This window comes from Rhipicephalus microplus, chromosome 8 (assembly GCF_043290135.1).
Source record: "Rhipicephalus microplus isolate Deutch F79 chromosome 8, USDA_Rmic, whole genome shotgun sequence".
In the NCBI taxonomy this organism is placed as follows: domain Eukaryota; kingdom Metazoa; phylum Arthropoda; class Arachnida; order Ixodida; family Ixodidae; genus Rhipicephalus; species Rhipicephalus microplus.
Genome location: NC_134707.1, coordinates 119,411,693 through 119,437,442, shown reverse-complemented (window position 1 = coordinate 119,437,442; position 25,750 = coordinate 119,411,693). Strand labels below are relative to the sequence as shown.

The following is a 25,750-nucleotide window of genomic DNA, read 5'->3' as shown; positions in this document are numbered from 1 at the left end:
CTTTCTTTTTTTCTTTCTTTTCTCACTCAGTCTGGTCAGTTCTCTGACCACTTTGGCCGGCACTCCATCATGGCTGTCGGGAAATAAATGTCAGTCGCTGACTGTCGCTACATCCATTGCGGCTTGTATGTCGCCATACCGGTGTTTCATACGAGGGGTCTTTTTAGGCATTTTTATATGTTCCTTCTAATTGAACATGCTATATTATTATTAAGTAAGGTGATCTTTAGGTACCGTATGTTGAAATCCTCACACAATTGAACAAGCTTAATGTTGAAAGGTTTCTTCCGAGTGCAGTAAACAAAATTTATTTACTGAATTCTACTACTATAAGTGTTCTTTGCCTCGAGGCTTATACTAGTTGCTTAATCCCGGATCTAAATGCAAAACATTTACGACAGCGTTCTGAGAATGTGTCTAATTTACTATTATCACCTTTATGCCAACAAAAACATTTTATTGATGCTAGCTAATGAGGTAAAACCAACTTCCAAAGTTTTTTTAAGCAGGCCATGTACAAATGTTAACTGTAGAGCCCTCTATTTTTTTCATAAGGATTACTTTGCGTGACTCAAACTATTCTGCAAAGAAAAGAATTATAGGCTTGAGAGATATAACGAAATTTATTTGCAATAGTGGTCCTGTCTTTAGTTTTTCACTTCTCCAGAATGAGTGCTTGAAGTATTGCCTCTTTTACTAAAGGTCAACAACGCAACATTAGTGCCCTGACACTTACTACGGATCATTGATGAATGACACAGGAAGCCTTGATTGAGTGAGTCCAGAACAATGTAGAAAGATTGAATGCGATGGTCTTGGCTTCCATTTTTTTTCCCCGAAACATGTCGTCCTCTATTGAAGCAATGAACCGAAATAGGCTAATGGATATGCGATAAATAACGGGCTTTCTATTGCCGAAGTGAGTTTACCGTTGTTGCTCCTGATGAATGAGGTAGAAAGCCATAAGCAGTTTTATTATTTGGATGACAAAATCTCGTAGATGAAGGATGTGGAGATCACTTACTGTCGCCTGCAGTTTCTTTTGGTCCCTTCTTCCTTCATGTCCCATCGACAGTTTGTTGAGCGCATGATTGAGCGCGCGGATATCTTGCCACTAGCTACTTTCTATGAGACCACGCCAAGTCCATTCGGTTTCAATCCATCCGTTCGTCGTGCACAGTCGCCCCGCCGCGGTGGTCTAGTGGCTAAGGTACTCGGCTGCTCACCCGCAGATCGCGGGATCAAATCCCGGCTGTGGCGGCTGCATTTCCGATGGAGGTGGAAATGGTGTAGGCCCGTGTACTCAGATTTGGGTGCACGTTAAAGAACCCCAGGTGGTCTAAATTTCCGGAGCCCTCCACTACGGCGTCTCTCATAATCCTATGGTGGTTTTGGGACGTTAAACCTCGCGTATCAATCATCAATCGTCGTGCAGAGTCGAAGCACAGGTACAAAACATCTGTGCGCAAAACCGTCTGCAGAGCGCACAAATATTTTATCAGTAGACCATCCGTCCATCTTGCCATCCGTCCAGCCGTCCTTGCATCCATGCGTCCGTCTGTCAGTGCGCGCATCCGTCCGTTCATTTTTCCGTTCGTTCATCCATGCGTGCATCTGCCCATCTTTCTTTTCGTCTTTCGTACCATTCGGTGACTTCAGCATAGCCATTGTGGACCTTGAAACCTGTCTTTTCCTCTGTCCGTTTGTCCATGTGTGGGTCCGTCCATTTTTTTTTCTGTCTTTCGTACTGGTCGGTGGCTTCAAATAAGAGATTATGGGCCTTTAAGCCTATCTTCAATTCGTCGCCAGCATCCTTTACGCGGATACGCATGGATTTTATTACATCTTGAGAATCTCCTTCGCAGTCATAAAGAATGAAAAGCTCAGTTGTTGCAATCACGAGAATGAAATTATATGAACAATGATTTTTTTCGGCAGACTAACCTTTTCAATAAATATTTTCAGCTCAATCGCTGTATTTGGGAATATTTGTACGTGGCACCATGTCCCGGTGGAAGCAATGGCGTCCTGCCATACCTCAATTGGGAGTAGGCGAAAAAAGTTATATCTGAAGGGGAAAAATAGTTATCAAAAACAATCCGGATGATATGCGGCACAGACACACTAAAGCAATCTAGTAAAATCATGCTATCGGACTGCAGAACGTTTAGCTTCCAAAAAGAATCTAACACCGCCAAATAATAAACCTGGAAAGCCGCACGGTTTGTAGTAGGACAGTGTACTCTTACCAGAACCTTCCAATGGGTCTCTGCTGCTTTAATCAGGAGTCGCTTTCAGGTAACTAGCTTTTTTTCATCAAATATGAATTTTTATGACTATAATGATCCTTGGGATACAACGCAAAATTTCGGGTCTGTTTGTCTGTCTATTGGTGCCTGGCCAATGATTCAGCCACACTACGAAAGTTTAAGCCCGAGATTAAATCCCACCAATCTTGATCTAATAGCTACGTTCATACTAGTGAACATTGTCAATTGAAAAGGAAATATTACGCATATTTGAAGCGTAAATATTTAGAAGTGGGTTTCTTTATTTAGAAATTACTCATATACGACACTCTAAAGACCTTTACGATAGTTATAGCGCGGGAACAGGACGACGACAGAGAAAAGAAGGACACCAAGAAAGACTCTTTGTCGTCGTTATGTTCTCGAGCTATAATTATCGTAATGTCATACCAACTAGCCCAAACTGCGACACTTCTAACGACCGCAGTGTTTATTACGCTGCGCTGACAATGCGACGTTATGAATGAAAATGCGGGCGTTTCCTACGCTTCCTTAATACTAGGGTTACAGTATATCTATTATGACATGGTGCTGCCATCTACGAGTACCTCTTTGTTCTAAACAAACTCTTATTTCTTCCCTTTACTGCCAGATGGTGCCATATCTCACGCAACACTCCCCGTTTGTTTCGCGTATAACTCTCTCCAGAAAGAATATTATCATCATTCAACGTCCTTTGCAGGTCAGCACACAGATACGCGGCCAATATTTTTCGCCTCTTTCGCATTTGATTTTGGCACGCACCGCTGTCACTGTGGTCTAGTCGCCGAGGTGCTCACCTGCTGAGCCGCTGGTCCCGGGATCGAATTTCATCTGTGGCTGCTGTATTTTTTATGGAGGTGAAAATGCTGTAGGCCCATATGCTGAAATTTGGGGCACGTTAACGAACCCCACGCGGTGTACTGTTCGGAGCTCTTCACTATGGCGTCTCTGGTAATCATATGGTGGTTATGCTACGTTAAACCCCACATATTATCAACCACGGTCACCGACAAGAAATGGCGCTGCGTGCACATGTCCCCAAATCCTGGTCTTGTTTATAAGAGCCACATCTGGTGAGCTAATTCGATATGTTATCGAATGGACGTCCTGTCATGATGACTCCTTTCGTTCTTGCCTGCATAAGAACGCATGACCGTTGTCGTCGCTTGCACCAACTGGATTGTTGGCAAACAATAAATACCAGGATGAATGTGCACTTCTCGGTATGCAGGAAGGAAATAGTTGGGATGGAGAAATAACCGATACGATAGGTGGAAAAAAAGCTTAAGAAATCGAAAAAGAAAAAGAAAGGCACACGTGAATGCTAATTATGTCAATGCCCACATGTCGATGCTAATTACGTGTGACCCTTAGATGCTTTCTAATGTAGCTGTACTTATTTTATATACATGGCAGTGTTCATAGCTTATCGTCATTCTACATTCTTTCTGTTTTTCTTTTTTTGCTGTATTGTTCTAAATTAAATTACTTTTTTGCATATGTATTTTAAATGTTCCTTTCGGCCCCCTACACTATCGCCCCATACAGACGGTGTAGATACCGTGAATAAATAAATAAATTAGTTAATATAATGATAGAAAGCAGGAAGAAAGGAAAGAGAAACGTGTTTGCGCGAGACACGTAGACACGAAGCTTCGCTTGTCTCCATTTTCCCGATAGGGTGAGGGCACCTGAATTTTCGTTTTTCGTGGAGCACTCACAGCGTGGACACTTCGGCGTACCTTTCCCTTTGTTTCCGGTGCAATCGTCATTGATCTGCGCGGTACGTTCTCGCGCAGAATCCCCATTATAACGATCTTGGTGAAAGCTCGCCGCCGGAAGCTCGTTCCCTGATTGGGAAAGCAGTTAGCGCTATGTTTGGCTCCATGGAAGACAAAAGCGTACCCTGCTGACAATGGCGTCGGTAATTATCAACGTTCACGGCAATAACAAACATTGTAGTCGCGCATGAAGTCCTCAAATGACCAGCAATAGATCGCCGGAAGCAGTACCTTCTCCTAACACGCCATCGTGGTTTCAAACACTCGAATGGTTGACGAAACGGTGTAACAAGGGTTACTTTTCCACGTTCTTTCAAATTTCTGGGAGGCCTCATGGGTCCATGTTACAAAGAACGTCAACTGAAAGCGTATGAGCCTCGCACTACAAGTATACGTTTTAATTGATTGATTGATTGTTATGTGGGTTTAACGTCCCAAAACCACCATATGATTATGAGAGACGCCGTAGTGGAAGGTTCCGAAAATTTCGACCAACTGGGGTTCTTTGACGTGCACCCAAATCTGAGCACACGGGCCTGCAACAATTCCGCCTCCATCGGAAATGCAGCCGCCACAGCCGGGATTTGATCCCGCGACCTCAGGGTCAGCAGCCGAGTACCCTACTCACTAGAACACCGCGGCGGGAAGTGTACGTTTCACTCAACTAAGTTCATTTGTACTTCGCGCACTGAGCGAAGTACAAAAGGCCTTCAGTAATTCTCAACCAATCTATGGGTCTTTTAAATTTTTGGGTGCACAAAACAGTCTGCTCCCCAATTTATGAAACTAGCAAGAACAGTCGTGTTAAGTAGTAGTTGTTTCATCATCATGATCATCATCATCATAATCATGAGCCTCTCTTGTGTTCACTGCAGGAAGTATTCCTGTCCCAATAATCTTCGACCCACCCTGTTTTGCGCAAGTTTTATTTCATGCGTTGAAGCTTATTAAATTCGTCGCTGCACCGATATTTTTGAGGACCAAAACTTTCTAAAAACTTCGGTCGAGCGATGATCTTTGTCCCGCGTAAGGTGTAAGAGACAGTACCTCCCGAACAGTCGCGCTGTCTCATATAACTACATACAAACTGCAGTTGAGTGAGGATATACTAGACGGTGTTGTACCACTGCTCTGCGATTGGCTGCTGCGCAGGCTGTGCCCCAAGTGCGCGGAGAACGAGTGCCTCTCTCGGTCTCCTGGATCGTCGCCGTGCGTGTCAAATCGCTGGTGGGGCATGGATGAAGCGGAGCTCTGGACGCGGACAGCGGTGGTTGCTCGCGCCCGTCACCAGACAGACAGACAGACAGACAGACAGACAGACAGACAGACAGACAGACAGACAGACAGACAGACAGACAGACAGACAGACAGACAGACAGACAGACAGACAGACAGACAGACAGACAGACAGACAGACGGACGGACGCTTCGTTGCACTCAAATTCCATGGATATGCTGTGATTTTGTTTTTTCGCTACGAAGTGTCCATAAAATGACCCCTAAGCAACCTTGAAAAACGCCAAAAACAAGCGCGTTGACGGATGGACGGACGGATGGACAGACGGACGGACGGACAGGCGGACAGATGGACAGACGCACGGACGGACGCTTCGTTGCACTCAGGTTCCATGGATATGCTGTGATTTTGTTTTTTGCCATAAAAGTGACCCCGAAGCAACCTTGAAAAACGCCAAAAACGAGCGCATTGACCTCCTCTGATATTTCTCGTATTTTTGCCACGCTTTGCGATGCCAGGATGGCGAATCACGGGACTTCGGTTTCGTGCTCCCGATTGGTTCACATTCACGAGGAACATCGATTGGTAATGGTCTCCTACCCAGCTTCCAACATATAGTCGCCCACGTACTCTTACTTTTCTCGCATGACTATGGCGCGCGATCAACTGATTTTATTTTATTCATTTCTCTGCTTCTGACTGCGCAAAGGGACATAACGGCGTGTGAGCCGAGGAGCAGAAATGCCGATAGGCTTAACGCTTATTGCTGGCGTTGTACACGTGCTTTATGAGGAAATAAGTGGCGACGTGCAGCCAACGCGTGCAAGAAGGATCAAGAAGGAGAAAGAAACCACCTTTTCGTCTCTGAATTCGGAGCAGTTTAGGGGCCTTTTAAGAAGAATGCGTTTTATTACACCAGTATAAATACTACTCGTTTTCTCAACTAAGCAAGTATTGATCCGAGTTTGTAGTAAATAAAGGCTGTTGGGCACTCCTCTGCAATACATCAGACTCGGTCTCACCTTTTTTCAGTTTTTCAGAATACCAAGTCAGCTTCGCTGTGAGGCGTCTGCAAGAATCTTCCTTCACTTCCTTATTTGCATAATATTCCGAACAGGGTTATCAAAACAGAAGCGGCTCATCCGCTGTTCCGTATGCGCTGCTGCTGGCGTTATTCTAAGCACAACTTTCTGCCGAGTTTGCGAAGCGTGACATCTGCATAATCGGGCAAATTACCTCGCTTACAGCTTAGCTAAGTGAGCTCAAACCCCTTTCGTGTAGCATGGTTGGCAGTATTTGGCGCTGATGTTCCTCCTTTTAAGCGATGAGAGTGGAACTAAGTCCATAATGCAGCGGCAGCAGGTGGAAAGAAACCGTTCGTGAAACAGTTCTGTTTTAAGCCCTGAAATTCGGATCGAAGTCATGACCACGGTGGCGTTTATTCCGGCTTCTTGTTGAGAATATATTAAAAAATGAACTGCCCAGGATGACTATTGATAAACGCTGTAAAACTTCAATTAGCCAAGGTTCTTAACGAATACTGTCCACATGAGCAAAAGAACAACTTACCAGCTACACCATTTAAATGCGGTAATTTAAACCTGTAAAAATTCGTGCCATTGATCTCCACTCCGCTTGACGAAGAAACAGTGGCGCCCACTCTCATTTACTTTTTTTTAATGTGAAGCATTTTTAGCGAACTTCGGTGAATTTTAGCGTATCTATCTATCTATCTATCTATCTATCTATCTATCTATCTATCTATCTATCTATCTATCTATCTATCTATCTATCCTATCTATCTATCTATCTAGACGCCTACGACTTTTAAATCTCCTGGACGTTTCGGTAATGGTATCGATACCACACCTGGTATGGTATAACATGACTGTATGAACATATTTGACTAGTTTCAACATGAAAACTATGACATTGATGTCATGAATGTCATGATTTACATGCCATGGTCCTAAAGCCCTTGCGGTGGTTTCGTTCACATGGCATGTTGCAAAACTGGTACGACATGGCATGATTGCATGGAGAACACAAGCTACAGACCCTAACATGAAAATAATGACATGCGTTTCATGTAAAAACATAACTACATGCCACGCTCATGATGTGCTCGCAGCCGTTTCGCTAGCGTCATATTGCCACCTAGGGTTGTGAGCCAGCAAGCCCTAGCGAGCCAAAAAGGGCGAAGAGAACGAAGAAGTAGTGTGGTAAGCGCCTCGTTTGAAGATACACGCTCGTGTCTTTCGGCCCCGCTGTTCCCATCTTGTCTCTACGGCTCTGGGTGCGTGACAATATATACCAAATCTGGCATTACAGTAGGTGAATGGATGACGAAGGTATGTAACTAGTGCAAACATGATACTCATGAAATCCGTGTCATGTAACAATATGATTACATGCCATGCTAATGATGCACTGGTGGCCGTTTCTCTAGCTTCACTTACACCGAATTTGGTATTACGGGACATAAATGGACGACGAAGGTATGATACTGGTGCTAACATGATAAACAAGAGATGCGTGTCATGTAACAACATGACTACATGCTACGCTCATGATGCGCTCGTGGCCGTTTCGCTAGCTTCACATGTACCAAACTCAGTATCACGCGACGTGAACGAACGACATAGGTAAATGACACATCCAAACATGATAATCGTGACATGCGTGTCATGTAACAACATGACTACATACCACACTGATGATGCGCTCGCGGCCGTTTCGCTAGCTTCTCATATGCCAAATTCGGTATTACATGACGCCAATGGATGACGAAGGTATGTAACAGGTGCAAGCAAGATAATCATGAAATGCGTGTCATGTGAGAACATGACTACATGCCAAAGTCAAGACGCCAATACATTTCGACGTGATGCGGTGCGCGTGCTCGCTGGCGTTACTTTCGTCGCGTCACGCCGGCGTTGCCACGCCAGGCGCCGGTCGGGCAATATACTCGCAGGCGCGCGCCGCGTTGCTTTGACGCATTCGCGTTTCAGCGCGCCCAGCGCTCCTCCGTCGCGAAAAAGGGGAGCACATTGGCGCGAAATGCAGCATGTCGCATTTCGCGCCACTTACTGTCGGGCCACGCTGACGAACGCTGGTCGCGCCTGGCGTCAGACTATAGAGTGCTCGCGTTTTGTGAACGTTGCGTCGCTGTGCCCAGCGTGCGCGCGCGTCAACGCTACATTGGAGTATATTGGGCTCTTCATGATACGCTCGCAGCCGTTTTGCTAGCTTCACATATACCAAATTTGGTGTTACGTGACGTCGATGGATGACGAATTATATGACTGGTGCAAACATGATAACTTCACACGCGTGTCATGTAAGATCTTGACAACATACCACGCTCATTGAGTGCTCGCGGCCGTTTCGCTAGCTCCACATATACTAAATTTGAAAGCACGTGACGTGAATAGATGACGAAGGTAAACAACGTATCCCAACATGATAACTATGATACGGAAGTGATGTGCGGCATAATTCACTTTTACCTCGTAACATTGCGATAATTTTAAAGTGACATATCAACATTTCTCATTCGTGCTTTGCATATTATCGATTTCCACTGTGCGTGGGATCTGCCAATATTTACATACAGTGGTCATGAAACAGCTGCAACTACAATAAGTCGGCTCTGCTTGAGAACGCCTTTCATGAACCTCATCATAATACGCCGAAGTGAGGTGGGACGTAAAATTGATAAAACAAAAATAGCATGACTTCATCATACGGGCATGTAGCTAAAGGAAATGAACGACGTGGACGAACACTGAACTTTCAACTGAAACTTCATCACACACCGAGTATGCGTGTAGCGAAAAATATTATTATAAATAAGCATGACACCGTGACATGAATTGCACGCACCATTGCTGGGCTCCTCTAGAAATGGCCGTTCATTGGCTGACTTCTCCTGTCGCCCTTTTTTCGGTGGCTACGCCAAAGGACGACTTTCCTTTTTCACCTTGCATATTTTCGCCTTTATTTTGGTCGCTAAATGTCTGCTGTGTACTTTTCCGGCATCGTTGTAAGTTGACTTGTTTGAAGGCGGGCTATGCCTTCGTTGTGCTTTATAAGATAAAGAGACAAAAAGTGCCGGAATCGCGTCATGTAACCTAATCCAATTCCATGAAAATAATAACCAGAGATTTAAATAATGCCTGGCTCACTAGTCTGGGAGTGACACTGCTGCCGCTTTCGTCCTTTTAACGTATACGTTTCCGGCAGTCACGTTTCTCTCTCTCTCTCTCTCTCTCTCTCTCTCTCTCTCTCTCTCAAAGCCACGTAGAAAGAAGCACGTGGATGATACCTGATCGGTCAAATAGCGCAACGAGCCCCAACTAATAGGTTTTCGAGATGTAATTATATATGCAAGTTAGCGCTACTTGAGCACCTCTCCTGGACTTTTGGCGAAGGAACTTACTGCCACCGATCTGTAACAAAGGTGCAGCTCCCTGGGTCCCAATTCATAACTCATGCAGGGTGGCTCTCCCATGCGCACTCTCGTTTCAGTAAAGTTTGTTCCGCAGCCTCCGTGAGAAGTAATCGTTAGTTACACTAGTTTCTTTTAATCACACGACTCAGATTTCAACATGAGACATACCTGAATATCCATTGTATCTTATACAACCATTAGGTTAACCCCTTCTTTTCATTTCGATTTGTGGTTCATTTTTATTTACCGGAAATTTCGCACAACTCACATTGGTGTTACACAGGCTGATATGAACAATAGTCAAGGGTGTTACTTGATGCTCGTCAAAGTAAGGTAGAACAGAGAGTGTTCTACTGTCTCAATCATATTCCTCGACGCACTTTCTCAATATTCTCCCCAAACTCATCTCAGGTTCACGCGCAAGATAATCCCCGTTGTGGGTGGATTAACGTGCGTTTAGGACGACTCTCTGAGAATTATTTACTAATGAGACTAATTTGTACATATAAACCACTCCGAGTTTAACCTTATATGCACTGCACCTTATATGACCCTTATATTACCCGTTCCATTTGTTTTATGTAAGCTTTATTTTTATCTGGTATTTTGGACTACTCGCACCGGCACTGAGCTGATATGAACAAGAGGCTGATCTGAGTGATAGCGAAGGGTGCTAATTAGTGCTCGTCAAAACATGATAGAACAGAGAGTGTTCTACATTCTCCGTAGAACTCTTCGGTGCATCTTCTCACGATTTCCCCGAACTCGTCGCAGGTTCACGCGAAAGGTGATCCCCGTCGTGGGCGGATTCACGTGGGTCGAGGACGACTCGTTCCGCATCGAGAACCACGTCCTGGAGGACAATCGCGCCGTCAAGGACAGTGCCCAGCTGCGTCACTACTTGATGGCGCTCATGTCGCGCGGCATGAACGTCAACCGGCCGCTGTGGGACGTCCACGTGTTGCCAAACTACGATAGGGGCCGTGAGACCGTGCTCATCGCCAGAGTGCACCAGGTAAGGGGTGCTCTGCAGAATCATTCAATTACTATAGACTACACACTGACGTTATCTATGCTGACTAGAATTACTTGTGGTTGATCGGAACCGAGAATTTTCACAAGACGTATAAACTGCTCGAACTAACAATGACACTGGCCAGACACAAAAACAAACGCTTTTTCATGTTCCTTGTCAATAAAGTCGTTACATTGTGCAGTTTATACGTTTTGTGAACCATGATAAAAAAGAAGTCAGTCTTATCGTGCAGTAAAAAAATATATATATTTGGCAGAAAGATCCCCCTCTTCCTTTCTGAGAAAGGGAGATCAACGCTTGATGTCGGCCTTGATCCGCTGGGTAGCTCCTTCCGCGGGCCATATTGAGCGTGCCTACGTATTTTGTGGATCGGAGCTGATAAACGCGGCTTTCCACGCTTTGCCGTCTGGGAATTCACCCCTCATGAACGCTTGCGGGCATTCACATATACCATGTGGCTCCAGTTCGCCTGGTTATTGCAAAGTACGTAGTTGTCCTAATAGAGTTACGGTGCGTAGTGGCTAGTCATTACAGACTTCAAGATAGATAGATAAAAACAACTTTATTATTGCCACAAGGAGGTCGTTGCATTTGAGCGTGCCGGTGTTTTAAAAAATGTTGGCCATCAACTTGCCAAGACCGTTTCGGCCGAGTTAATCACTTCTGCCTGAAGGCGGTGGTGAGTTGACGACTGGAATGACTCCCTCGCCTCGAGTGAGGGAACCCACCACAGAGTTAGGGAACGCCTTTCTCTGAAACAGGTCCTGCACCTCCACCTGTCTCTTCTTCAATGATGTGCCTGCTGTAGGATAAACTGTTGAGCTAAGCCTTTAATATAGCGTGATTTCTTTGTATTTTTTCCTGAATCTTTCATTTTCTTCTCAATGCGGAAACATCGACTGTCAATGTGTGCAGTACTTGAAACACGCAACATCACCGACAACGCAACATTCATCACGAGTGAAAGTCACTGCAGTGAAATCTGCTGTGTGTAAGCTAACAGACAGAGCGCGAAACTTGCACAGCCACTTATCGACGTCACTGGATGAAACAGTGGTGTCATGTAATAGTGGAGCAGTGGTTAGCCCACTTCACTGCTATGCGGTGCTACTCGGCAGGCTGAAGAACAGTTCAGCCGCATTGAATAACAACATAATTCAATTATCTTGCATCCTTGCGTGCATTGTTTATTGAGAACTACATCTCAGTAAACGAACTAAGAAGGAATAGCGTACGCAAATCCGTACACCTATGAAGGCAACGCACATTGCTCTCGTAACCATCTTCTGTAGTTGTACTGCCTTAAAAAAGTAGCCCCTTCTGAAGGCTTTGCCGTTTCTTGCGTTACGTAGTTTGCTGACATATAACCTCATTTCGTAATATCAGCACCATAGTTCAGCAAATACTGTGCAGCTCACGGAGCTCACTCCTCATGGACTACATATTAAGGTTAGGGCTCACTCGGTCTCACGCTCACGAAACATTTTCTGCGCCGGAATCACTCAGACTCAAACTGACCGAAACATAACTCACCCGGACTCGCTCAGACCCGCGGATCGATCTGTGTCTGAGTGAGTTCGATTGGGCCGACTCGTGAGTGACTTTGCCGATCTACGATTAGTACTCTATGCGGTAACACACAACGCTAATTAATTTTCATATTAGTACCTGTGATGCCCCGCTTCTCTTGCACAATGTGTATAAAGTATAGTGTTCAGTAAGTACACTTGACCGATTCACGACAGAATGGTGATGAAGATAAAAATAAGATGACTAAGGACATGAGGTTGAATAGGAGGAGGAAGTAAAGAAAGAAGATGTTTATGTGAATCTCTGGAGACACAGCACTGACAAACTCCGCGAAATATTCGCATTTATTATTTGCTTGGCAGAGAGCCTTCTGTCAAAGCCGTAAACTAGGAGTAGCTATCACGAGGTCGCGCTGCCGGGTACCGAATGTAAATTTCTATAAACGCGGGTCCGCTCTGGCAACTTTGCCACTGCGCGCACTCTGTGGTGAATTGGTAACACTTGATCATTGCTTTGTGACCTGCATGTAGTATACTGCAGTAAGAAAAAAGCCTTTTAGAAATACCTTTACGCGATATTGAAATGGAAATATCGAGCCTGTTATTTTCCGTTTTGGGGCCTCTAATTTGGGGTTCTCGAGTGCGAACGTTTGCATGGCTGTTAGGAACTATACCAATAAAAATAAATCTGTTGACTAACTACTAATTATTATTTTAACGTGTCTATACCATTATATACGCATAATAAATAAAGGCATTGCTTTGTTTTATTAGCCCCTATTCAAAGTTTTTTTCTGTTTTTATTAGATCTATGTTTTAGTTTTAAATCAAGCACTATAATTTTCTCTGTAATTGGTAATTTTTTCTTACATACCCTAAATTAATCTAAAACTTCATATTATTTTACAAAACCACTCAATGCTCGGCCTATCCCCCACAACGGGTAGCACCAGAGTTTATAGGGAAACAACAACAACATGATGATGGTGATGTAGCCTTTATGAAGTATCGAAGGCGCACTGCTTTCGTAGGCTTTTACATGAATGAAAATTTTCAGTTCCTGTGCAGATTTATTAGAGTGCTTGCACATTCCACTGAATGAAATAGTAGCGTAAATAGTTTGTCCTGTAGAGTGACCCATTTTTTCATACTGGCCTTCATGCGGGCCCACCTCCCTACAAAACCAACAAGATGGCGGAGGAAACGATGCCTTCATGGTCATACATAGATGCAAACGAGTATTTTTTAAGGCTTCATAGGCATTTGTATTGCGTATTTATTTGAATTTCTTAGCCGTCACAATGCAAAAATAATTCAAAAACATAACGAGAATGTGGAACAAAGTTCGCCTAATTTTCCTTCTAATTTTCGGTACTCACTGCCGTTGGCCAGCCTATGCATGCTTCGCAAATATAGGTCAAACATCAGGATTGGCAAAATTTTTCTACTATGAAAAATTCCAGCGTACGATTGTTTCAGAATCTGGACCTTGGAGCTTCAGCATAACGCCAGCGTGGATTCACACCTAGTGACATAGTAGCAGAAAGTACAGCAGTACCAATTTATTTCATTTTTATGTGAGCAGGTGACACCTTGTATACGGTAACGTTCTTTGAAAGATTATTGCCGTGTTCCTCCAGCTCAGTAAGGCGGCCGTAGCTTTTTACTCTTATGTTCGTCACTGGCATGTACGGCTTCTATTTCACGTCGCCATGACTTTTTTTTGTGGAGAACAGCGTCATTTTCGATGTTACTGAGTAGCACGAAGAGGTCGAAAAGCGCCGACAAGCTAGCGTTTTTTTTTTGTTTGTTTGTTTACGCTTTGAAGCCCTACTTCCGGCAAGGAATGACCCCTACGTTTCATTACCACCGAAGTGCAGGTGCCGTCTTCACCAGGAAAGCCTGGTCTCGACACGCTAGTCGTAGTAAACATAGGAAGGTGGAGGGGGGCTTAGGGATTTAAGAGCGCCAACACGCGGTCCAAAAAGCAGACGGCATATAAGCCCTCTCTCCTATAGCTACCGCGGATGCGACATGTTATCTCTATAATGCAGGCACCCGCGGCGTCCCATAGGAGCACTGTCCTATATATTACCACTTCTCCATTTATTTCCCTTTATGGCCCTTCTTTTTCTACCTGCATTCTTTTCGCTGCATTATTTCAGTAATCTAGACTCTTAGTGGAGAGGTACATTATGCGCTGCTGACGCGTGTTAGGGAAGAGGTCAAGGTACACATTCTGCGCGGCTGAAGCGTGTTTTTTTTTTTCGTTCTAATAAGGCGAAGGTCTTGAATGTTTCACGAGTCAAGAAGTGTTCTAAGTTTGTTGGGCCCTTACGAAGCTTCACGAGACCTCGCCACCGGCGTGAACTCGAATGACGAAAAAACAATTGAGGCAGCAGCGCACTATGAGGGTGTTAAGACTGAAGGAAGCGGCATCTTTTTTGTTTGCCTTCGATTTTATTTTTCTTTGATCCTTTCTTTCTTTCATTCTGTATGTTTATTTTTCCTCTTTCTACATCGATTCCTGCTTTTTTCTATTTTTCCTTCTACTCTTTCCTTTATTTCTCTCCGTATTTTGAACTTTTCTTCTCTTCTATTTTCCATTTTTATACGTGGCTTTGGCCGCGTTACGCCAAGCACACCAGTTCATTTTTTTGTTGTTGCTCATGTAGGGACGAACAGCCGGGAGAAGACTTTTTGACGCGAAAGTGCACTTTCCTATCATCATCAAGGCACTCATAGAGCAACGTGAAAATGACTTCTCCCCATGGCGAGCGCACGCTCATTATGCTGCACATAGAGCGTTACGCCGAGCTACCATGACAGCATACTACACCTGTCGACAGCACACGACCGCCCAGCCTATTGAAAGCTCTGCACCTGACACGAAGTAAGTTAAAGCTGGGTGAAAAGCCGTGCCATGCTAAGGTGAATGTGTTTGTACGGTCGACGTATCGAAAGTGACATGACCTCAACTATCATGTCGCGATTGATGATGTTATCGCGATTGATGACGCTTTGATTGAACAGGACGACTTTATTGCACGGAATCGTAGCGAGGCTGAAAGTGGGCCCACCACGAATTCAATTGATTGATATGTGGGGTTTTACGTCCCAAAACCACCGTATGATTATGAGAGACGCCGTAGTCGAGGGCTCCGGCAATTTCAGCCACCTGGTGTTCTTCAACGCACCACGGATTCAGTGTAAGACCATGGCAGTTTCAGAAAGTGTGCAATGCCTGAGATCCAAAAGCCAGTACGAAACAGTGTTAGTTTCAGGAATCTTTCACAAGAGGCAAAGGGGAGGAAGGCCAGATGACCAACCCTGGGCCCACTTTCTTTCGTCATTGTCTATTCGCGCAGTGTTTCCTAGCTAAGCATGCAGCAACGCGCGCATACCATGGTCTCCTCACTGGATCAGTACATCAGGCACATATAAAACCTCAGAAGCTAGAGAAAAAGGCTGCCCTGTCCCTATTAACGTGCTTAGGAAATGCATAATGAAGGCGTCTTAAGCTGTTCTCTGGCAGCGAGCCACACTCGCAGAATTTTGTCCCGCACGGGCTGGGTCAGGAAATAATGTAAGAGCCGAGAGAAGAGAGAGAAACGGGACGAAATTAGTGGGGTTAACTCATACACGTTCTCAGTAAACACTACCACTGGAACGAAAACATTTTTCGTATCTCATACACGGGTAATTTCTGAAGATCTGCGGTCAGGATTTTATGCGCAATATCTCAATACTGATCTCCCGTTAAAAGTTGGCACATACTCAAACAAGAAAAAGAACACTTGAACTTGGAAAAGGGTAAAACTGTGAGGCAGAAGCGGGCACAGTGAGCACAGAAGTGGCTACTAATTTCTACCTGTTCTGAAATACCGTTTCTGTTTCGCAGTCATCCTTCCACACATGGTGACCACATGGGATGCCTCCAGAAAACAATGCTTTAGGCAATTCAAGCCTGTGTAGCTTACGACCGCACTAATATCATATATATATATATATATATATATATATATATATATATATATATATATATATATATATATATATATATATATATATATTCCGAAAGAACATAGCCATATTCAGACCAAGGGCATGCATGAAGGCACGTGGGACCTTTTTTCCTCTCACGAACTCGCAGGTGATCAGCGACGGTGTGTCGTTGATGATGCTGTTCTGCAACCACCTCTGCGACCCGGGTCCGAGTCTGAAGCTGAAGCCTCGCTTCGGAGGTTCCAGCTTTCCGCTGAACGTGTGCCGGGCGCTGGTCGTCGGTCCCCTCACGTTCCTCATCTCGTGGCTCCTGCTTACTAAGCGCGACTTCAACTACCTCAAAAGGGGCTCCAAGCCGCCAGGCCGCCAGAGGGTCATCGCCTGGACGGCTGGAAACATACGCCTGTCGCAGGTCAGGCAAGCGAGTGGTAAAGCGACCCACAAACGCTGTAGAAATGTTTCTCGGATAGCGAGCGTAAATCTCGCCTTCGAGAGGGCATGTTGGATCAACGGAAGGAAGAGTGCACCCAACCACGAGTAGTGACACGAACGAACGCACAGGCGTTCTTCTATGTCACTTTATAAAGCGATAGCGTTAAAGAGCTCGTGTCGCAGAAAACCCGCCGCAGGCGTCGGCCCCGTTGGTTGTGAGTGAAAAATCGTCTGCGCGTCTGTGACCAAAAACTCAAGTTACCGAGATAGCCGCGGGAGGCCGCTACTTGTCCACGCGTACGTAGTGCGTGTGGAGAGGAGGAGGAAACGGCTGAAACATTTGATATTGTTCTGTAAAGGGCTCCACCCTATTGTCGAAGATAATGGTGCCGAGTTTTTCAAAGCATTGGGGTTTACGGAGAGTGAAAGCAAAATAGACTTTGAACGGGTAGAAATAACCAGGAGGAGGCTAACTGATTGGTGGATACAATCAAGGCGTGAGTGAAACTCAATCCTTAAACACACAGTGGTAGTACCTTATGGCTAGGTGGCATGACGCCCGATATAAAGGGCACAGCCGGATACATCCATTTATCTATGCGCGCGCAATCACGATGAGAAAGCCACGCATTCGAAGAAAAAAAAAGTGCTCAAAGTCACGAGGTGCGGGTGATGTAGCTTCTTTGCCCATTTCCCCCCTCCCTGTTTAGCTTCCAGCGCTTTCGTCGGGACGAGAGTAGCGATAATGCAATTGCAGTATGCGGCAAACCTTTGTAACCCCACTTGCACTGTACGGATTCTTAATATTTTTGCGGTGTTGAACTGGTGAGGCAATAAGCTTTTTTAGTGAATTCATTGCATGGTTACTTGAAGAAGTGTTTCAGGGCCCCTATAAGTCATTTTGATCGACAGGTGTCACGACGAAAACGAGCCCATTCGGCGATAATAGCGTGCGCTGGTACAAACTACTGTGTGCGTGTCTGTGTGCGTGTGTTCGTATGTAACAAAACATATGGATAAGTATGCACTTAGCATTTCAAAGGTGCACTAGAGGCCAGATTTCGCTATCGCGTTCAACTCTTAAAGGCGAAGCTTAAGGATCCCCCAATTTTTGTCTTGATCTTGCTCGCGCCTCATAAATTGCATTTAACAAGCATCAACCAGCCCCCCCCCCCCCCCCCCAAAAAAAAAGCTTCTATATAGTGGCTCAAGTTTTCCTCAGGTCGCAAGTTGAAACCTTAAGTCGTATTTATAGTAATTGTACTCTAAGAAGCTCTAAATTATTTTTTATTGATTTATGATACCTTGAGGGCCAACGTACATTACAGAGGACAGTAATAAAAATACGAAACACAAATATTTAAGTACAAACAGTCAATAAAATGTTTCCGATTAAAAAAGCATAGTTAATGATAGGCATAATATCACCTGATTTTACAGCACAATTATATATATCTGGAAAAGTAACAGTGTACTACTTATAAACACGCAATAATAGGTGTTGAGATGCTTAATAGAGAAGTAACAATGTATTTACCCATACAAATATTGCTATTAAGATGCAAATTCAACGTAGACAGACACAAAACTTTGTTGAGATCTTGAGGAAATCAATAGGTTTATCGAGGTCTTCAAGGAGGTAGAGCAGCGGGCTGCTCCCACGTCGAGACGGGTAGACCGAGCCTCATCACCGTGTCGTGGGCCCTCTGAACAGCCCCGAGTTTATGTACAAGTTCTGTGATTCCGAGTGCAGAGCTCGATATTGCAAAAATAAAATTAACAATACGTGGAGGCTTACAAAGAGGGTTCAGCTTAAATTAAGGATGACGCAGGGAGCGACGGAAAGAAAAATGATAGGTGTAACCTTGCGTCACAAGAAGAGAGCACAGTGGGTCAGGCAACAAACTGGAGTTAAAGATATCATAATTGAAGTCAAGAACAAGAAATGAACATAGGCCGGGCACGTAGAACGTAGGCAGGATAACCACTGGTTATTATTGGTAACTGACTGTATTACCAGAGAGGGCAAATGCACGAAGGGGAGACAGAGAAGTAGGCGGGTGATGAGATTTAAATGTTCGCAGGTATAACTTGGCAGTAGAAAGCACAAGGCCGGGTCGACTGGCGGATCGTGAGAGAGGCATTTGCCTAGCAGTGGGCGTGGTGAAGCTGATTATAATGATGATGACTTTTACTTCACAGTAAATACTGAAATAACAATTAAGCTCGCATAAACTTAACTAAATTTTTAGATGCAATGACGAAATACTGGTGCACCAAGTTAATATGACTATACATCCTACTTATTCCAAGAGTAAAGTATTTGCGCAGACGGGCTGAACAGCAAATGCACTGCGTTTCATTTACTGCAGTGCATTTTGCTAAATGCACTGCATTTGCTAAAAGGTCTGGGGGAGAAAATACCGGACCTGTGCGATACTCTAAGTATAATATGAATAGTAAATTTTGTCTTTCTGTGTGCCTTGATTTCTCAAGTTTATGGAGGTCTGCGCAGTCTCTGTCTCTTTTGGAGGTTTCCGCCATTCCACGATATCACGAGGAGGATGATAATCTGCAAATCATGGTCAAAGCAAAAGGCAAAAACCAAAACAAGGACACACCTCTTCCACCACCCGCCACCCCCAACAGGCTGCCGCTTTTCCTCGAGTAGTATCAAGTTCTCTTCTGGTAAGGCCAAAAAAAGATTACTAATACACATGGAAGCCCGCGTGTGTGAAAGTCTCAGCAAGTTCTCGTGTCGTGCGATCGTGGTGTCTAAACAAGATCTCCGTCATAGAGAAATGCGCTTCGCACCACCACTCAACGCACTGGAGGGCTAGTTCGTTGAGGGTCTCTCCTGCAAAGAAGACTGACGCTCTCCAATTGCGTGGATTTATATTCGCTTGTCTGGCTGGCGTAAACACGAGCACATGACAGAGGGATGCAAAAGACGACGTTGGCTCTGCATGACACGAACCTAACATTATGGTTAATGGAGCAACCGCGTGTCCCGACGTTATCAAGCTTGTTGTCGACCAGTGAACATAGTCTGCCTAGCTTGTTACTAGCACAAAAAACCATCCTCAGCCGATATCTGTGGGATTCATAACACTGACGCTTTGTGTGGCTTTGGTTGCGATGCTGACCTGCCATCATTCATGTAGACAACTTACGACAAGGTGCTACGAAAAACTGCAAATGATGTTCTCTGTAGTGCATATATTGGTCGGTCTGAATTTGACAACTACATCATAGCGCGCGTTTGCATGCTCTAAAAATTGTGTTAGTGGTTCTTCCGGTCTCGTCAGTATCCGGGCGACGTCTACGCTTGGCTTTGTAGTTCGCGAAAAGTACTCCTTCATTGCCCGCCCTTTTTTTTTTTTTCGCGTTTTCAGGTGCGTTGTTTAGACGGCTTTCTTTACAATCGCGACGGTTGCAAAAAAAAAAAAACAAGACGAAAGGGCCGAAGTAGAATAGCAAAGTGAAGAAGCTGTTTTGCTGGCTATCCCGGAACGTACGCCGACCAACCGATACCAAGAACTGCTATAGGCCATGGCCCCTATAAGTATTTCTAAGTGAAACCAGGCGCTGAACTCTGTAGATACGGGTACGTAAACTGGAACCAAAGTTCCTGCTCCCGCGCTTCTTTTTTAGGGACGAAGCTCCTTAAGGCGTGGGTCTGTGCATCCTTTGAAGTATGTAGTTGTAGTAGGTAGCCACCTCTAGTTTAGTTCTTACAGTGTTCACTAGATGGCGGTACTTGTAGTTGAAAAGATGCGAGATGTTAAGACTAGATGGCGGTACTTGTAGTTGATCAAAAGATGCGAGATGTTACAAAACTAGATGGTTGTACTTGTAGTTTATCGTGAAAGATGCGAAATGTTGTATTGGGAATGATATCACATATGGCGCGACGCCGCCGCCAAGATCCTGCCGTACGAGAGCGGGAGGCCCAAGTGGCACGGCATACACACACAGCGTTTCTCATGTCTTCAAATGATGATCCACCGGGTGAATTACACAGAAGACTTTCGTTTTACCAATGATTCTGTCCGGAGCTTCGCCACTCATCATCATTGACCCCGTGGATATGCTGTGTTTTTTTACATGTCGATAACCCATGGGTAATTTCTTTTTGTCGAAAAATATTGCCGCTGACGACGATTGCAAATTGATAGTTGGATGTCCAGGTAAAGAACAACGAACCGCAGCACATAAAATCATCAGGACAGATAAGTGATGGTACAATAGAGTGTCGGAATGGACACCAAGAGAAAGCAAGCGCGCCTAAAAATGGACAGAAAGAAACAGGGACGTAAAGTGGCACTAACCAAACCAAATACGTCCTTGGTGACATAGTACCACCTGCATTATTGGTTATTGTGAGAATATTGGTTACCTTCCAGATCGTGATAAGGTCACGTCCTACGTGGCGTCAAACAGGCAGAAAAAGAGTGTGCCACACACACTGTCATGGCTACTGGGGGCGCTGACTAATGGTCCGACGTTTAATGCACGTACATGCCCCATATAGTGGACGGAGAGAAAGCCGCCGTGGTAGCTCAGTTGGTAGAATATCGGACGCCTTATTCGAAGGCTGCGTGCTCGAACCCTGCCCATGGCATGTCATCTTCTCGTTGACTTTTCTTCTGATATGCATTACAAATACTTCTAATACCATGCATTATACTTTCAATGGTATGAGTGTCTGTTAGATGTCAATAATACTGTGTCTAACAAGAAAAACGTGCCATTAAGTGTAAAGTTTTCTTCTTAATTGCTACTGGTCTTTTATTCATTTCAAGATGCAACCTGCCCAAAGTCGTTAGTTTTCTGCTACGACGTTAGCTACCTTTGTTTGTTGTCTCAGCTGTTCTGTCATCCTATCTGAAAATAATTACGGCAAATGGTTGTGTGAAGAGACCGAAAAGAACATGTGCAGCCATGAAACGGTATCAGCCAGTGCACTAAAGATACAGTGAATATCAGTGGGAGAGGCTTAACTGATGCAGTGGACATAACGTATGCTGATGTTGATGGTGAATCAAAAAATTGTTGTATGTTAGAAATGGATTTTATCTACTGTTTAACTTAAAAAGGACCAAGAAGTGAAAACGAGATATCATAAAAATACTGACTTAAATAAAAGAGAAGGAAATCTTGAGGACTCCATTGTTTGGCGCTAACGTCATTTAAAACCAGCACGTAATAAAGCCTTTCCCCAATAGTGTCAACGTTGCAGCACTGGTCACGAGTCCTCGCATCGGTGGCGGGTCGTAACTTTATTCAGCTATAACTGCTGATATTACTGTCGCAGGTGTACCGCATCAAGCAAATCACGCGGAGCACTTTCAACGACGTCCTCATGACAGCCATGTCGGGATCGCTTCGCAGCTTCTTCAAGAGGCGCGGCGTCGTCAATCCTCCGGACATTAAGGTGAGATTTTCGCATGTCCAACACGCCGTTTAGATAATGCTAGGCTGATAACTCAATTAATAATTTCAATTTTCAGTCAAACGTCAATTTATCTCATTCTTTCACTCTTAGTCGTTAAGTGCGTTTCACGGAAGTAGAAAATATTCCGCTGTTTGTTCTTGCTATTTCACGGTGTTTTATCTCCTGTCCGTCTCGAGCCCTTTATGGATAATCATAAGCGCCCAACTGTAGCTGATAGCTAAAACTGTTATTAGAAGCCGCAATAACGCAAAACAGCTGTCGTGTGCGCCTGATGCTATTCACCAAAAGCACGTGCGACACCTCCCGGCTGATCAAGTGCAAAACAGCATCTCCAGTGTAAGCCTCTCGGCTACTAAAACCTTTTTCTGCGTCCCTATTCAAATTTACGTACTTATCACCACTTACTCAAAAATATACGATTACTTTTTGCTTCCGTAGCTTACCATATTAGGCATAGGCAAACGTGGGGCCCGTGATGCACGAACAGGTTTTGTTAGTGCGAAATTTCTAGCTGTGGTCAATGATGTGGTCTGTAATAACAATCAAAGTCACGTAATTGTTTCCAGTGTGCCGCCTATATATATCTCGCTGCAAACTTAATGCTTATCATGCAATGGACAATACACAGTTGTGGTGATTTGTACCATCTTAGCGCAGGGTTTATGACGAAGCGCAATAAGAACAATGTACAGGCACACAGAACGTGAAAAAGCAGAGGTGGCGCTCTTTTGTCTGATTTTGGTAGCCGCTGCTAATGGGGATTCTCTTGCCTGTATAGAACGCCCTAGTTAGGTAGGGCTAATCAGGCTACGTTATTTTGAGCCTGACTTGGTGTTCTTTCATTGCCTTACGTATTCTCTATGTTTTGCTGGACGCGCATTTGTTAAGCATTGTATGAAGCAGTTGTTCGTGTATCGACGTGAGCTCTCTGTTTTTAAAAAAAAGTTTACTGCGGCTGCTACAAGAACGGCCTTCGATAGATTAGTGCAAGCCTTCAATTCACGGTGGCTTGTCTTCTCGAAAGGCACGGTACGTAAGGTGTTTTACATATTTAATAATCAGGAGTGGTGTAAACGAACCTAAATTAATCTTTACGCAATGTTGACAAGATGCGACAAAGGTTGCTGCAACGGCATTTACGATGTGTTGTCACCATTGTGCGAATCTAACAAACCAACAGTGTCTGCTCTTACTCACGATTACACGCTCTGCTTTCTCTTTAGCTACTAACGCTAATTAGAGTATCCCGTCCCTCCACCATTGATTGGTATTGCACAACAGCTTTCCTTTCCCCCGAGGCTCATCCTCTTGCTTTCTTCATATCAGGCGTGCGTAGTCATGCACTCATGTATGAAGGCGTATTCCTTGATGCCTAGTCAAACGCACAAAAGTGATTGTCGGTGCCAGTGTCAACATGTGAGATCCCCCCCCCCTAAAAAAAAGACATCGTCACGTGAAGACATCAACATGATGTTATCAAGACGTCAAAGGGTCACGTAAGTTTAGAACGTCATTCTGACGTCATCAGTACGTAGCTGTTCCGACGCGTGGCGTGATATAACGTGACAGCCCATCACGTGACGGCCCATCAAGTGGCATCATGGCTCGGTTAGATGTGGCCGTATCCTGGAGATATTGCGAAATGATGGTGGATACAGAAAGTTTTTGCTCGAGAAGCGAGGACTGAGGAGAAGAACGTCTTTGCCTGCAACTCGTTTTAGGCAGTTGTTTGATAAACATTTTGACTTCATTCTATGTTCTCCTGCTCGAAGACGTGACGTTCGCGCACTCTACACTGTTCTCTCTTCTTCACTTTAGGCGTGTTCCAATACTCACCGTAGATGGCCAAATAGACAGCTAAATGGACGGCTGCCATCTCAAGTCTCTTTGCAGTTTTCACATAGCCGGCAAAGTAGACAGCTCCGAGAAGACCGCATCGTAGACAAATACGATGCAGGCTACTTTGCTGTCTGCACATGATGGCGGCTCAGCGAATTGCTCAGATAGATCGGATCTCACCGGAATGGTCGTCTGCACACAAGCAGACGCTTCTCCAGAAGCTCAATGTGAATAACGTTTATTTTAGATTTGAACACGAAATGAGCCAGAAAATACAAATGTTATTTTGGCTTTTTTTTCTCGATGCGAGATGGCACTTCGCCGCGTAAAAACCGTCAAGACGTGTTTTAATTTTCTGACAGCATGGGCTCGGAGCTGTTTTCAAAGGAGTCTGCGCAGACTGTCTACGTGCTGTCTAAGAATTGGAACACATCCTTTATAGCAAAGGAAATTCGCATACAAACCCAAGGGAAATTCGAGGTAATGCCCATGCCGAAAGAGTGACGCACTTTTGTAGAAATGTCGTGACAAACACTCATTGCGATTTCAAGGCAATATTTATTTGTTTCTTGAGTTTTCTATCTCTGCTCGTGCATTTTCTTCTGTCATGTCGATGAGTCGTTGACAGCGAGGTGTTGTAGCTTCAAGCAGGCGTGCGCGTTCGTTGTGACTTTTTTTTCGTTCCTCTTTCTTTGTGTAATGCATATGCGTGCCTTTCTGAAAACACGTCACCCAGTATGATTCGCGTTTTCAATGTAGATTTGCTCAGGCAGTGCTCCAGCTGTCCTGAATCACAACAGACAAGATTCGTACGCCAGCCCTGTGAAAGTTTTTAAGCCTCACGCAAAGGCGGTCGTGCTTCTGGCGGCGTTGGCGTACGTGTTTTTCCTCCTGGAGTGCATGCCCGTAGGCTGTTTCTCTCGCTTCTTCCTGTGCGTTCGCAGTGACGCACAAAGTAACGGACACAACATTTTCGCCTTGCCCAGAAAGTGCGTCCGAGGCATCGTGGGCTCCCTACGGCGTTTTAATATTCAAGCACTCACGAGCTCTGCTTGTCAATTCTAGACGCACTCGCAGGCATCTTCGCGCCCGTGGCATACCAAAGTAGTTTCTGGCAGCTGCATGTGAATGGGTGGCGTGCTGCGAAAGGAGAGAATGTCTCAATGCAGTTCACCCATTCAGCCGCAGCACGGGGCGTTTTACTTCGTCTACAGACGCGGCTAAAATGTATTACGCCTAACTTCAGCTCGAAAGTGACGACTAGGCATTGCTGTTTAGACTTTCCTGAAAACTTAATGGTGATATATTTTTCGGATGAGCCTGACAAACCATGTTGCATTTCATGGTATTATAAGGACTACGTTAAGCGTTGATTGTCCAACTGCTTCACCGTTCAAATAGCATCCAAGCGTAGTTGACGCGCAACGGGCAAAATTATTTGTCGTCCCAACGTACAAACGCCGAGCTTGATCTCGCCACTGCGAAAGTGCACTGACGGTTCTAATTTGCCCTGACGACCGTAGTTGGACTGAAAATGGTTCGCGAACCGTGAAGGAGTGGTTGTACAGTTCAGAACTAAGCGCTGCTGCTCGCATTCTCACTTAGTTCTTTTCTTTTCACGAATTGAAGACATCTGTCAAAACTCAAAAATGGCGAAGTCTGTTGAGTTTTAGCACATTTTTGGGTTCT

General features: G+C 44.7%; 1 protein-coding gene across 1 annotated transcript in view; it reads left to right on the top strand.

Annotated features, from left to right (window-relative positions):
- LOC119164577 (putative diacylglycerol O-acyltransferase Mb3761c) overlaps window positions 1-25,750 on the top strand; it is a 593,703-nt gene that overhangs the window by 465,567 nt on the left and 102,386 nt on the right. The window contains exons 6-8 of the mRNA XM_075872525.1: window positions 10,537-10,777; window positions 16,481-16,744; window positions 22,082-22,201. Of these exons, the coding sequence (XP_075728640.1) occupies window positions 10,537-10,777; window positions 16,481-16,744; window positions 22,082-22,201 (625 nt within the window). The remainder of the gene's footprint in view (window positions 1-10,536; window positions 10,778-16,480; window positions 16,745-22,081; window positions 22,202-25,750) is intronic.